Source organism: Gallus gallus, chromosome 11 (genome assembly GCF_016699485.2).
Source record: "Gallus gallus isolate bGalGal1 chromosome 11, bGalGal1.mat.broiler.GRCg7b, whole genome shotgun sequence".
Lineage (NCBI taxonomy): Eukaryota > Metazoa > Chordata > Aves > Galliformes > Phasianidae > Gallus > Gallus gallus.
The window spans coordinates 3,216,880-3,232,076 of record NC_052542.1 but is presented as its reverse complement, the minus strand read 5'-3'; the positions used below and the strand labels follow the sequence as shown (position 1 = coordinate 3,232,076).

General features: G+C 36.8%; 1 protein-coding gene and 1 long non-coding RNA gene across 3 annotated transcripts in view; one reads left to right on the top strand and one right to left on the bottom strand.

Moving 5' to 3' along the window:
• The window catches only part of SLC6A2 (solute carrier family 6 member 2), a 69,035-nt gene that overhangs the window by 46,349 nt on the left and 7,489 nt on the right, over nucleotides 1–15,197 (top strand). For both annotated transcript variants that reach the window (XM_015292350.4, NM_204716.2), the window contains 5 exons: nucleotides 1,767–1,895; nucleotides 4,383–4,482; nucleotides 9,787–9,887; nucleotides 12,648–12,815; nucleotides 14,236–14,307. In XM_015292350.4, coding sequence (XP_015147836.4) covers nucleotides 1,767–1,895; nucleotides 4,383–4,482; nucleotides 9,787–9,887; nucleotides 12,648–12,815; nucleotides 14,236–14,307 — 570 coding nt within the window. The remainder of the gene's footprint in view (nucleotides 1–1,766; nucleotides 1,896–4,382; nucleotides 4,483–9,786; nucleotides 9,888–12,647; nucleotides 12,816–14,235; nucleotides 14,308–15,197) is intronic.
• LOC101752262 overlaps nucleotides 287–15,197 on the bottom strand; it is a 52,607-nt gene continuing 37,696 nt past the window's right edge. The window contains exon 4 of the long non-coding RNA XR_006931200.1: nucleotides 287–14,524. This is a non-coding gene — a long non-coding RNA (uncharacterized LOC101752262). The remainder of the gene's footprint in view (nucleotides 14,525–15,197) is intronic.

Genomic DNA, 15,197 nt, shown 5'->3' with positions numbered 1-15,197 from the left:
GTAGAATACACTTTTCCTGCAGTCACATAAAGCTCTTTCTTGTGAAGTTAAATAAAACACTATGTGCTGGTAAACTCTGGTCAGATTTTGCTGGAGGAGGAGATAAGGAGCAAGGACGTGCTTGTTAATGATTTGTTCAGGAGTTTTTTAAATCACCACTACTGAAGAAAACTCAGATTCTGAAGTATCTTTTATCGTGGTATTTGCAACTCCCTCCCTGATCAAGTACCCTGAAGGGAAAATTAAAATTTTTAAAGATGAAAATCAAAGAATCCAAAAGCTGAAATTCAAGAATTATGTACAAACACTTTTATTCAGGCATATAAACCTGCACTGGCACAGAAATACAGCCATCTGTACGAAAACAAAACTGTCAAAATGTTTAAGCAAAGAGAAATCTGATCGTGCAGGTTTTAGCAAGCAACAATGAAAAGGACAAGAAATAGAACAAATGTTTGCAAACACTTTTTGGAGTGTGTATCTAGCTTGACATGGGGGATTAACAAATGGAATAAACAGTGACACATTAAGAACTGGTCCTTGGCCAAAATAATGCAAACCATCTTTTTCCACTTCAACTTTTCCACTGTCATTAAAGTGTCAACACAGTAACAATTTCTAAGCACATCAAATAATATCTCCTCTTAACTGCACAACACTCACTGATGCCCCAGAGATTAGGAAGCACAAACCCACACTAGGTTTTGCAACATTATTTGTGAACATTAATTATTTTTGGAAAAAAGCTTTTCTGCCCCCAGCAACTTGGCTGACTGAAATCATCCATATGCTAGAGAGACAAGTCTGCTACTATTTGAACCAGAGAGGCTGATTTCACCAGATTATTACCAAAAGAATCTTAAGGAAAGCAATGGATTGTGTCAATACATCTTAACTCCTATATTGCACAAAGCACTCCAGGTTTTGCCATGATCTTTTGACATCAGAAAACGCATAACATCCAGCCTCCTCAAAAGATGATAAAGTATTAAATAAATGTATCATGACAGGAAACAGGAATTAATTTCCCCATAGCTTCTTTGTGGAGAAGGGGCAGAACACTTCTCTTAGTGGAAAGAAAATTCACAGCAACCTATATAATTCAGCAATTGCATTGAAAACTTGGAAAGCATATTTCCTACATTAAAAAAAAAAAAAAAAAAAGCTAACATTCAGAATTGACTTCTAGGAAACAAAATAATTTCATATTGTCAACAGAAAAATAACAACAAGGTTCTTATATAGTGAGCCTTCCAGGCCTGTAAACATTTCTATCTAACTGGATTTGATTAATCAATGGCTAAACTCAGTCTGTGTTCAGTGCCTTTTTCCTGGGTGCTTGTGAACTGTTATCTTTCTCTTTATTAAAACAAAAAACAAAACAAACAAAAAAAAACAAGAACAAAAACAAAAAAACTCTTAAGTAATCTAACTTCTTAAGATAAAACTTCTTCCCGAACATTATTCAAATACTATTTTTCCTAAAGTACCATCTTGCTATCTTATTATCCTGGTGGAGTGAGCAAATGATCAGCAGAGGGTATGGGAAATCAAGCCAACAAGCATGGCACTAGATGTTCAATTGCCTCACTCAGTTCTCTACCAATAGACAATAAATTCTATCTCAGGACACCAGTGATGTACATCTGGAATATCAGAAATCATACAGCAGTTGGGAATTCATTACACAAGCTATTTACAGTCTTTGATCCGTACATAGAACTTGTCGGTACTGTTTACCCAGAGCTTCTGCCTTCCCTTCCTAGATGGGTGGAATGGAGGCTGTCATCACTGGCCTGGCGGATGATTTCCATATTCTGAAGCAGCATAGAAAGCTCTTCACCTTCGGTGTTTCATTTGGCACTTTCCTTCTTGCCCTTTTTTGCATCACCAATGTAAGTACAACAAAAGTTTCCATCACAAGTTACCTCAAAAATGCAGTTAACCTGACCAGATGGAAATAGAGGGGTTCAGGTGGCTGTAATCTGGTTATAGACAAATTGTACTTCTTAAACAACCTCATGGCCAGAGTATTATTATTAATCCTACCTACATGATACTTCTCTGCTCTTTTTAGATAAGATTACTAGCTATCAACTAAACCTACAAGCCTCTGTTTCAAGGAAACATTTGTGTTCCTAGTGTTATTTGGGGTTTTAAATGGAATTGTGTTGAGCAATTAGTTCCTCCCTGAGGAACCAAGTATTTCAAGATACCAGTTCATCGGATATTTGGTTATTGGGTTTTCTGTTTGTTTGGTTTTTTTTAAGTAAGAAGCATTTACTTAAATGAGAGGACTTTGGAGCATGATCTCCTTAGCCTCATGTGTTTCTTAATATTTCTCAATCTAGTCTCTTACCCTTAACACCATACAAATCATACAGATAGTTTACTGGATGTTCAGTACAAGCTATGGCTTTCACCAGCATTACTCTGAGGTTTTTTCCTCTTGAATGCTTTGCTTCACCAGGCTTTTGACAATGTACTAGGTTGGATGTCCTTCAGTGAGAGAACCATCTGATTTTTACCAAAAAAGGAAAACATTCTATAAGCAAGATGTCAAGAATACCAGAAAACAAGTGAGATGTGAGGTAGCCATAATGAAAACAGATGTGCTGAACCTCTCTCCCTTCCTGGAAACAGTCTCCAGCTCTGTTGTTAGAACTATTGAAATGGCATTAATGTATAACGAACAAAGATCTATTTACACTAAAAAATACCCCAACATTTCCAACCTTATTATATCTGTCCTTTTACTATTATGCTACTTCTATTGTCGCCTAAAGACTTGATTGCATTCTTCTTCATCCTAAATTGCAACTGAGAAGAAACGTCTTCTCAATATAAACTCAGTGGCTGAAAACACAGACAGGTGCCAACAGGTGCGATCCCACTGCCTTCAAGCAGACTAAAGCAGCTCAAAATGACAATCTGGCTCTAGCTATCAAATTATTACACCTGCTTGGAATTAAGATCTCTCCACCAGATGGAATGCACTAAGCTGCCCCGGCTTGTCCAAATGCAAGAAGACTATTTCTAAGTGTACAAGCTACTGAGAAAAACTCTTATGATAACATCACATTGTTTGATTTCATCCTCTGAAAATTTGAGGCTGTATTTTCAGAACATGTTTCTAACAAAACCATTATTCATTTTGCTAAGTTTTGATAGCAAAGGCATTCATTTAGAGCAAGTGTAGAACAAAAACAAGTGGTCAAACTGAAATGCCATTGAATAAACATTTTCTAACACAACAATCAAAGTTCATTCAGTTTCCCGAATCCCCACAGAATTAAAAACGTAGACAAGGCCTAACTACTGTTTTCTCTATTCTCACAAATATGCACAGCTGTTCTGGAAAACCACGGAAAAATTGACTGCACAGATTAAAACTATCCAGAGATCTCCATAGTACCAAATTTATACCATTGGGAAAAACAGAGAATAATACTTCTGTTCCCCTCGATTCTGAACAGGCGTAGGCTAGTTAAATTTGATTATGAAAAAAAGATTTTAATGAAAATATATTGTGAAATGAAAATTTTTAGTAGTTTACATTTGACAAAGTATATTCAGCTTCCTGTTAAAACAAGTAAACATACCATGCTTTTCCATTCCTCTTTAGCTCAACTTCCATAAAATGAGCTGTAATTTGCACAAATGTGTACCAGTTTGTACATCAAGAAAAAAAGTTGTCAAATTACAGTTTCAAAAAAAAAAAAAAAAATCAGTGGAATAAGAGTTTAGTAACTGCAATTGCAGTTCTCAGCAACAAGCCACTGAAGAACCAAAACATTCTGCAATACAGGAAGATGAGCTAGGCTGCTCTCTCCGCTGAGCAGGAGCTTGCCAGTGGCATTTCAGGTCTTAAAGCTGCTGCCACAGACTTCGCATGCAGCTGCTCCCTTCACAGGAGTGCTGGAAAAGAGATATCAACCTAACACAGTAGATTCACTGGACTACAGCCCTTGGGAACAAACTGAATAGCTTGTGGAAACTCTCATAGCACTCCATTCCTGCCCATAATTTCAGAAGATTTTCACTAGGGGCTTAAGACAGGCCCTGTCCTACAAACTGTTGAGCATTCCCCCAAACTCCACTCAAGTCCCACAAAATGCAGTGTTGAACACACTCTTTAATCATGGTGTATGAGGCTTCTCTTTCAGCAAGAACACAGGTGAAAGGGCACTTCATTAAGTAGATTCAAAGTCTGATTTCACTATGCTGTATGTACATATGCACCCATGTCTGCAGTACCAGTTCCATACTAAAATGCTTGGCTGGCTTAAGTAGAGCAGATTTCTGTTAACTTGTTACTGAACTACTGAAATGACTCCACCTGTAACTTTGGTTTATTGCGTCTTTTAATTTCCCCATGCTAGGGTGGAATTTATGTGCTCACGCTTCTGGACACATTTGCAGCTGGGACTTCAATATTGTTTGCTGTTTTAATGGAGGCGATTGGAGTTTCCTGGTTTTATGGTAAGAAATTAATCTTAATGTCAGCAGCACTGTAAATATTTTGGAAATGTAATGCAGAGGAGCCCCTCCTCCTTTGGATAGGTAAGAGAAATACATTCAGTAATGCAGTATTAATCACAAACTGAGTTCAATAACCCAAGACTGAAAATCTTGTATCATACCTAAGTCAACTTATTTCAACAGTCCAAGTTATCAGCTATAGATAAAATTTCTTGCTGCTAGATTGAGCAGCAAGATAAAAAACTGTTATTTTTCCTTTTTTCACTCAGTGAAGTCTCTATTGAACTAGCTGCCCTGATTCCTAGTAGGGTTGTTCTAGACCTGAAAGTCATATTTATTCAGAAGCAATGTTTAGAGTGAATATGACTCAGATCTCAGCATGATCATCCTTACTGCCATTTTCCTCCCTCAGTTACTGATTTATCCCACCTATACTACGCCACCATATTCTTCTAGTCATTCTCTTGCAATTAAAAGCTGTTGACATGTGCATGAAGCATTAATGTCTAAAGCTGTTCAACTAAACTAAACTTTTAAAGCTTTTTCTCCAGTAAAAGTACTGACTTTGTCACCCAGTGTCACTGTGGAGCTAGCAGTTCTTACACTGTTCTCTCAAAATACATGAGGACACAAGCAACTGTTTTTAATCCCTGTAAAAAGAGCTGAATGCAGAAGAGTTAACTTAGCTTGGAAGCAGACACAAAAAAAATATTGTTAGATTAGTAAAAGCAAGTTATTATCTGCCACTCTTAAAATAAGATTTATCGTGTTTTACAACGGCTAGGCTTTGGATGTGATTCCCAGGCTAAGCCAAGTTTAGCCAGGCTTTGTGTAAACATTGCAACTTCTGCCCTTCATCATCCTTTCTCTTCTCCTTCTTCCCTTCCCCATAATCAATCTATTCCTTTGTCTTAAGCAACTGACAGATGCTGTTACTGACACAATATGACCTGTTGCTTTATAACAAAGAACTTATTGCAGCCCCAGGTCCTATTTAAAAGATTTTGACTGATTAAATCTGGCATGGCCTCATCTACCTCTTTTTCCTGATAGACCCCAGTTGCCTTGATGACCTAGCAGAACATTAAGCCAGCCTGAAGGCAAGCACTGACATTTTGGCAGAGATAAAAATGTAAAAAATCTTATGTTAAGTTCAAATTATTTCTATGCTCACTTACTGTGAAATTTCTTGCAAAATGCACCTGAATGTATAAGGGAGAAGGGAAAACAAGCATTTTAATATAAGGAGATGTATTAGTTTTAACTGTTACCATTTTTCCTCTTGTGCAACCTTTATATCATCATAGCTTCTAAACTAATTCAAAATTCCTTTTTTCTTACTATTTTCTTATTTCAGTGTAGTTCACTTGATTTTTTAAATTCATTTAAATCAGATCTATGACATTCAGGGTATTATTACTAATTTCTACCTTCCAAATGAAAAAAAATAATAATCCAATGCTTATAAAAGAAAACTACATAGGAATACAGAGTTAAAGAAGACAGAAGCGGTAAATGCAACCTAGAAAAAATGCTCGTAAGGCTCCAATCAGCTGTTGAAACTATTTCACCTCTTTTTGGAAACTATGGCCACTGAAAAATTTCACCTCAGAGCCAAGGATCTGCTCAAGGGCTTCTGTGCAAGTCACATTACTTTGCCTGTACAGCAAAATGACTTACAGAGGTCTATCATGTGGCCATCACAGAAGGCATTGGTAGTGTGTCGACTTTCATTCTCTCTGAACTCTGATCTCTGCATCATCAATGAGAAAAAAAGAATGCTGCCCCAGTATTAAGAGGATCATTTCTTGCTCATCCATTCTTTTTCCATGTTGATTCCATTGGCAATGCAATATTATTACCTACATAGAGAGCAGGTCAACTTTTCTGTACTGTTTAACAGCAGGTTGCAGTAGAGACATTCCCAGGCAACTGCAACGTTTATTAGTTCAGAAATAACACATTCCCTTTGGATTTAGTGTATTTAGTCATGGGGCTGGTCATAGACTGTATGTATATCTTTCTTGTTTTTCACTGGAAAATCAAGATTATTTTCATACCTCACACTAGCTCTCTGGCAACTAATCCTGAGTTTTGTTTGTGGTATCAGTTTCCTCCTGTGGCTGAAGGAGTCACTCGTAGTTTAGGTATATCCTTCTGAGTTATCCTACAGAATCACAAAACAACTGGAAATGAGCAAGCCCTACAACCATTAAGCTATTTTATTACAGCTATAAAGCTATTTTCCACCTCACAGGTTGCTTCTTAGAATTATTTGAAGACCCATGATACTGAAAAAGCATGCTGTTGGAAAAGCAGTCTGAGAATAGGGCCTACTTATCCCTCACTTTCAATAGACATTGGACAGAAAATACTGTTTGAACTGTGAGTACATCTGTCTGGAATCTAAAAAAAAAATTTATTCATAGGTTATCTAGTCCTAGTATTTGACCTTCTATTCAACAATAAATTTCAACTCTTAGTATCTGGAGCAGTTGAAATTCAGTCACTTTAAAGTTCACAGAAGGCACTGCAAATAGAATCAGATTGAGTTCAAAGAGCATTTGCAGATCCTTTCTTAAATTTGACTACTTTGCTTCACTTGTATGTAATACTGGGAGGCAGTGGAGGAGGAGGTTCACAGTGAGACAAAAGTTCAAGAGTCCAGATCTTGAAAATACATATCCCTGGCTCCAAGTGAAGGGAATACTTTAGCTGCCCTCATTATTTAAGAAACACTACTAAACTGGTCCACATGAAGAGAAACTATTATTAGAGCAAACAATACCCCATTCCTACCAAATGAAATTCATTGGAAAGAGCTGTATTTTTGCTGTTTAACTACTGACTTCAGGATTAAAATCAAACTTCCTGAGAACATCAAGTACAACAGCCAATTACAAACTAGCAGTCTGACAGGACAGACTGCACTAGAAAGACTTTTCTCTGAGGCAATATCCTTAAAGCATGCGGATAGAGATTTTCTTCTTAAACATGACTCTGAAATTTGTCTGAATGATTTTTTTTTTCCCACATTTTGATACCAGCAAAAGTCACCCCATTCTAAAATAGAGCTGGAAAATACTGTGAGCTTAAACTTTTGCAAGATATCTCATACTAGGAAATCCAACAAAAATAGAACCAGTAAGAAAAATTAGGAAGATGCTACCACTGAAATAGACATTTTACAGTCACCATAAGAGATACTTCACATTACCATAAAATGCGTATTTGCTTTGTGTAGTAATTTTTAGTCATTATCAGTTAATGGAAAAAATGCTTTCCAATACACACTCACGCTGAAAATGGTCCACTGAAGACTAGAACATTTCCCAGAAGCCCAAAACGTGTCAGTTAACATTAACTAGTATTAATGAAGTAAAAAAATGCTTACCAGCTTATTGCTGCAAAGTATGGAAATGCCTTTGTAGATTATTCAAAATTTGTAATTAGACTGGGTTAGCGTCACTCACAGAAAGCCTGTTCTACAGCGCTAAAGTGTTTATACATAGAATTCATAACACAATGTAAATCTGTAAAATTCATAAGGAATTAGGAGGTTCTGAGTGAGATGTCTTTACTTCCTTCCTGAGGACACATCAATTCCATAACAGTAAGTAGCTTGGGGTAGGAAACTTTTGCTTTTTACTTTGTCCTGTGTAGAATGAGCTATTTCAATGTGAATTGCCTGTCTCGATGGTATTTCTGAATGAGTCTACAAGGTCAAGTGGTCTTCCTTTCCATGTCGGCTGCAGGAGAATTTCTACTGCAGCTATTTACACTGTACTCATATTTGCTCAGAAAAGGACTTCCCTTTACCATTGTTACAGCTGTTAATACTCAGACTGTCAGAAATACTAAAAACACACATATGCATCAGCAGACATCAGAAATCTCAGACTACATGGGTTCAAGGAACACTAAAGACTGAAAAGCTGGCACTTGGCAGCTTTTCTCCCCTCTGGCCAGTATGTCACAGTTGCTGAAAATGTTATTTTGGTGACTTTGTTTCTCTACACTGTGATGCAGTGAAAACTACTTGTGATACAAGTAGTTACACAATTGTGAATGGAGTGGTATTACTGATTTTTGCTGGCAAGTCTTGTGCACTACTTCATGCATGCTAAATATACTGAGTCTTGTACAAAGGTAAAATCAAGAGCTACCAGTTTATTTTGTACATATTTACACTGACTAGAAGAAGCACCTGTCCAGTTCCTTGGAATGGTGATAAAAATGAAATGACATTTGTCATTATGCAATTAAAATTCTGTGGTATTTTATGAAACACGGAAAGGTTAGTAAAGCACGCCACTAAGCAGAATTAATACAACTTCCTTTGAAAAATTATATAAATCATATGAATCTACATCAACATCAAAGAGTAGTTTGTGTAACATATATACTCACAATACTGCTGAATAATTAGGTTATGATAGTCCACAACTACTACAAAAAACTGAATAAAGTCCATAAATTAAGCGCTAGGTGCTTGTTAAGCTTATCTTTTCAATGCTAATGCTATTTGAAACAGACTAAGTACTCACAGGTACTTAATTCTTGGATAAAGGAAGGCTGCTCTGCAAGTAATGCCTCCTATTTATTTCCATGGAAACTACAACAGATACAAAGAGCACAATAATGTTACTTGATAAAGCAAGTTCTCAGCTACAATACACTATTTTTCAGTACAGTCACCGCTGTAGCCAGTTTGCATGGACGAGCTGATCAAGACACTCTTCATTCTGTGGTGGGAAAGCTATACCTGGCCACCCAGAAAATGGCTTATCCTTTATGTTGCTCTCACCACTGCTGAAATGCACCACCCACTGCCTCAGTGCGCTCACACCCACTGGTTGGTCTCCATAAACCTTCAGCAAGTGTTGATAAATGTCAGTGGGGGCCATTTTTTTTTTTTTTTTTTTTGCACAGAGGAATTCAGTGACACACTTTCATTTCCCTCACACTTCCATGTCAAATGCCATTCTATCAGAGTGCCCTTCTGCTGCCATCTGTCATAGCAACAAGAAGTAACAATACTAGTAGGAAGGTTCAACCTCTTCTGCCATACCACCACCATCTGCCCCAGTGTTATGGGCCAACACAATAAACTAGGGGGGCATTACTTTCAGAGTAATCCTCATGGTAATATCAAAGATGCATCTATTCATTGAAAATAGATCAATTTAGTCTTGTACTTTTTTCTTATTTGGAAGTCTTTCTAAAATAAGATCAGTATTTTGGGGTAGGCCAGCATCTCATCCGTTTAGATTTATGCCAGTCTGATGTCCATATCCCTTCTAGGTGTAGACAGATTCAGTGAAGATATCCAACAAATGATGGGCTTCAAGCCAGGCCTCTACTGGAGATTGTGCTGGAAGTTTGTTAGCCCTGCTTTTCTGTTGGTAAGTATTGATCATTATTTCACTATCAAACAAATGCTAGCATGCCTTTCTTAGAATATCCAATAGTTATCAAGATCAAGGTAGTTCTTTTATGCCTGACATTGTCAGGATAAATACAACTTCCAATTTAATTACTTCTTCCCCTCAGTGGCATAGGTTGTATTGTGTACAAAACACTTTGCTTGTTAAGGAGAAGCTAATTGTGGCTGTGGTCATCTTCTGTTCCCTCACTTCTTCAGGATGTAAATTAAGCAGCTTTTCTTAGAAAATACTAAAAGCACAGCTAGAGGCAGTGTGCTCCCAACATCTGCGGACAATAAACAAAATTTTCTGTTGCAAAAATAAACTAGCCAGGAATAAGAGATTTTACTAGGGCAAAAGGCTGAGCATCTGCAATGTAGCTGAAGTCAGCAATGTTGAACTTCCCTTACTACTAAAGCTTTGCATAATTTTATTTCCTAATGATAGCAAAGTGCATCAGAATGTTCACATTCATCACCCCTCCCCATTCTCATTTCAGCTACTATGGATTTCAGTTCAAAACTGCAACCTCCTGTAGCTGGCCTCATCTTTGAAGCAGTAATAATAGGGTAATCCCCAAGAAAGTTCAATGCAGAAGACCTCAAAACTGTATAAAATGTTTAGTGAAATTGAAAAATAAAACCTTAATGAAGTAAATGTCACTGTTTTATACCAAATCAAATCAGACTGTTTTTTGGAAGGCACCAATTTAAAACTTCTAAGGAAAATATTAAAACAAATTCACACTTAATTAAAGCAACCATTGCCAGCCTTTCCTAATTCCAGTAGTAAGATGTTTTGCAGACTGTCCCTGGGGTTCTGTAGTTACTGAAACCATGTTCAATCTGCTTTTCCATAATCTGGCTCTGTTGCTTATTACTGTGCATTTGATCTTCAGCTCCAAGGCTTACTCATTCTGATTTTATTAGATGTCAGTATACGTCAAATCTAACTTTTAATTTAAACTCTCTGCCTTTCCAAAAAGAGATGCACTGAGTAGCAAGTGTGTTTCCAGATGCTCAGGTTGATCAGGATTGCAGATCTTTTTCTTAAAGACAAATAATACAGTCTTTGCCTTCATACATTGAATCACCATTGACATGACTGTACGTACTCATTTTCCCATCTTGACACCTGGCTACTGCAAATCTTTCACTCCTCCAGAAGTGACGTATCATACCAACAGCTTAAAACCATCTTCTAATGATTAGATATAGCAATTCAGGAAGATGAAAACATGTCCGAAGTTTTTACTTACTACTAGATTTCACTTCTCCCTTTTTCTCAAGTATATATTACATATACCACCTCTTAAGACATAGAGATCAGAGCAGCATGCTCAGAAACATTGATTAAAAATCTCTGCATTTGTAATAAGTGTATTACAGCACATCTTCCATTGGTAATTTATTTTATTGGAGAGCACCAAGATTCCCACGTGATGGGGATGGGATAAGACCTTAGAAAAAGTTGTATGCAATTATACCCATTAATTATGTCGAGCAGATGTATTAATTATACCTTGTAAGCTGCTTGATGTGTAATGAAACAGTTGTGCTTTTCATTTCGGAAATAAATATCCTAAAGTGTCAATATATCATTTATTTGCTTTATGTAAAGTTTAGATTCAGAACATAACAGATTTTGTATTGGGATCATCTGCCATGTGTATTTGTAAATCAAAATGTCAGGGTGAATAGTATGGGAATTTGATCTTGCCATGATTTTAGAAGACTATTAATTGCATAAAAGCTATGTATTCTTAGAGCACTGCTATACAAATTTACAAAAAAAAAAACAAAAACAATATATACAGTTCATAATAAATTGGAGAAGACTATAAAACTGTAAGACTGCAGTATAATTATTCCTTTAATAATCCTGTGTTTGCCTACCACAACTTGTCCTTGTTTGTGACAGGCAATGTATTACAACAGTTTCTAACAATAAATACAGCTCTCCATAAGAAAGGCAAGTTGGGGTCATCCAGATAACTGGTGGGTGGAAACATCTCCTTGAGCATTTTCTCCATACAAACGGCTGCTGTGTACATCATAGCAAGGAAGTCTCACACAGAAATGAGCATTTGTCTAAGAATTTCATACCGTTGCATAGCCTTTGAAATCCTAGGTTCAAAATGCTACAGTTTGAAACTGGACATGGAACAGGACATGCAGGCCCAATAAACCAAATCAAGGAATTCTGTATATTACACAATCCATATGGGTTTAACAAGAAAATAAAATGAAGGAAATAGGATGGTACCTTAAACTTTCCTTCCCAGCCTCTGGTATTAGATAGGGTAGCAGCAGGGGGAAAAAACAAAAACAAGAACAAATTAAAAATAACGGGCAAAACAAACAAACAAAACATAAAAATCAAACACCTTTGCCTTCCAGGCCTTAAGGCTGTATGACATTTCCCTCACTAAATGAATCGTGCTGGAGTTTACATCATGATTCTCACTGGAAAACAGGTATAAAATTCCTAAGAAAGTAAAGCCTCTGGAAAACAGGAAAAACAAGAGTAGCTGAAATGAACCATTAATCCCAGTAAATGCATCAAGAACTTCAACAGTGTAAGCAGTAAGAGGCACAAAATAAATAGGATGAAGGTAAACGGTGAAGCTAGGTTTAAATACTCCGTAGGGCGCTTGCCTAATCAAACACACAAAATCTGTTTTCCACCAAGTTTCTTCATGTCTCAAAGCAATGGTTCATTTTATTTTCTCTCCCCTAGTTTGTTGTAATAGTCAGCATAATAAACTTCAAACCTCTGACTTATGATGACTACACCTTCCCTTTCTGGGCAAATCGCATTGGCTGGGGAATAGCATTATCTTCAATGATACTTGTGCCTGCCTATGTTATCTATAAATTTATGAATGTGCGTGGGACCTTTAAAGAAGTAAGTGAAATGCTAATAAAACATCATGAAATGTTGCTCTGAAATGAAATGGCTGGATCTAAGTTGACTGTTTGTTTGTCTTGCTCCCCAAACTTACTAGTTATGAGTGACCTTTTGGATTCAGCTTCTGATGGGTTGGGGGTTTTGAGGATTACTGCATCCTTTCCCTATTTCTAGATAGAAATTTTCTTTACAGAAAGCATCATAATTTTTAAAACTGAACTGATTTTTGATACATGTAATTAACCTGATTGATGAGAAAAAAATATTCCTCATTAACAAAAAATGTACAAACTATTATCTTCATATTCAGCTCTAAGTTATAGTCTTCACAGAGTTACAACCTAAACAATGTCCAAGGTATGCTTTATCACTGTATGCTGTGATAGCGTTATAAACCATTATATGCACAAAGTTAACTCGGACCTCTCCTGTCATAGACTCTACATCAGTCTCTAAACACAAATCCATGTGCTGGGAAGGCCAGATGCATCCTCAAAATGGCTCTGCATTCAAGATTGCCATTGATCATTTAATAAGCATCCAGCAAGAACAGTAGTAATGCTTTACTGGATCAGAGCAATAGATATTCCACTTTGCCCAATATTTTGTCTTTAACACCAGCCACTTAGTATTTTAATTTCTATCAGATATGTGCCCTTATCCTCTCTTTATTGAAATTGCTCCTATTTTGCCAGGGATCAAATTCATGCAGATCTTTTTATTATTTTCAACATTGATACCAGAATGCTTGAAAAAAACCTTTATATCCAGACAAAGGTGCTGAAACAGATCTGGAAATGAAGAAGCACTTCTAAATCCTACACTAAAAGGCATTGCTTATTGTATCGTCATCTAGCCTCTTGTTTCTGTACTTCAGTAAATGAGCCAGGGTACTCAGCAGCAGGATCTTCCACTACGTAAACCCTCTTAAGCCATAACATATATGCTGCATGAACTGAATAGAGCAAAACCTGAAGGAGTAACAATTTGTGATCATCTTACTAAAAGCAGTGGTATAATATAAAGGCACTTAATTAAAGAAATCCTAATTCTAATGATTTTTCTAACAGTACAAAGTTTGACAAAATGCTGCCTTAATAGTGTGAGTTCAGGGGACACAAGGCCTGCAGTATTAGCTTGTTCCTGGTGTTCTTTTCCATATGCACTTGCTAAATATTTGGACTCAGTATTTGCATAAACTTTCTACTCTGTCTTCTTATATTAAATGCTAATATCAGGGGGCTTACAAGAAGCTTGATCTCTCAGTGACTAAGTTAAAGATGCATGATGCACTGATATTAAACATTTAATTTATGGCTTTAAATAAAGTTCACACTTTCCCATTATAGGTTGGGGTTTACAGACATAATCCTTCTTCATATGGCTGACTTTTCTCTCTTCTTCCCCTCTTGTTTAGAGACTAGCTTACTGCATCACACCTGAAAATGAACACCAGCTTGTGGCCCAAGGAAATGTCAGGCAGTTTAAGGTTTGTACTCCTTTCACTGTGCTTTGTCTACTGATACCAACTTCTTCCTACCTTAAGCAGCAACTACAGGTTTGCACTCGTTTCCTCATGGCAGATGTCCACCGGTCTGTGGTCCTTTGTTTCTGGCAGCACGATGTGATGCAGGAGGCTCAGTTCTCTATGCACCATTGCTGTTTGGAGGCTTCTGGCACGCTCCTTTCACTCCGTAAGGAAATAGCTAAGCAGAATTGATAATGCTACAGACATTCAATCCAGTATTCTAGGTCATATCTGAATACAGCAAAATCTCACCACAAGATGAATATATTACCAGAATATAACACGCATTTGAATAGGTCACATCCTCTCCCCCAGATATTACGCAGCAATCTGAAATCAGATTTTCTAATCTCCAAGTATGTATCTGAGAATGGGGTAAAGAGCAACCAAATATCCAGTGTCAGAGCACAGACCTAATGGCCACAACAAAAAAATGTTCTAAATTATATGGAATAGCCTCTGCCCACACGTCTACATTTGATTGAAAACACTGCTGGAGACTTCTTAAGCAGCCATGAAATATATCCTGCATGTTTCCAAATACTGCTTTCATTTTAGTAAATAAAATGACCTTTTTGAAATAAAGTTCTTTTCATAGAAGATAGAAAGGATGCAAATATGAAACTTGTTACTGTTATCAGCATTCATGTTGAACCACTTCTGGTTTCAAAGTTGAAAGCAACTACAATTATGCACACTACCTCAAAACATGACCCAGATATTATGGCGGTGGTTTGTACACTGATACTGAAAAAAGAAATCTGCCCTTTGCCTGCTCTGAAAAAATATTGAGAAAAATACTGTTTGAAGTATATTTTTTAATTAAAAAAAAAAGAAGAAGAATCCAAGTG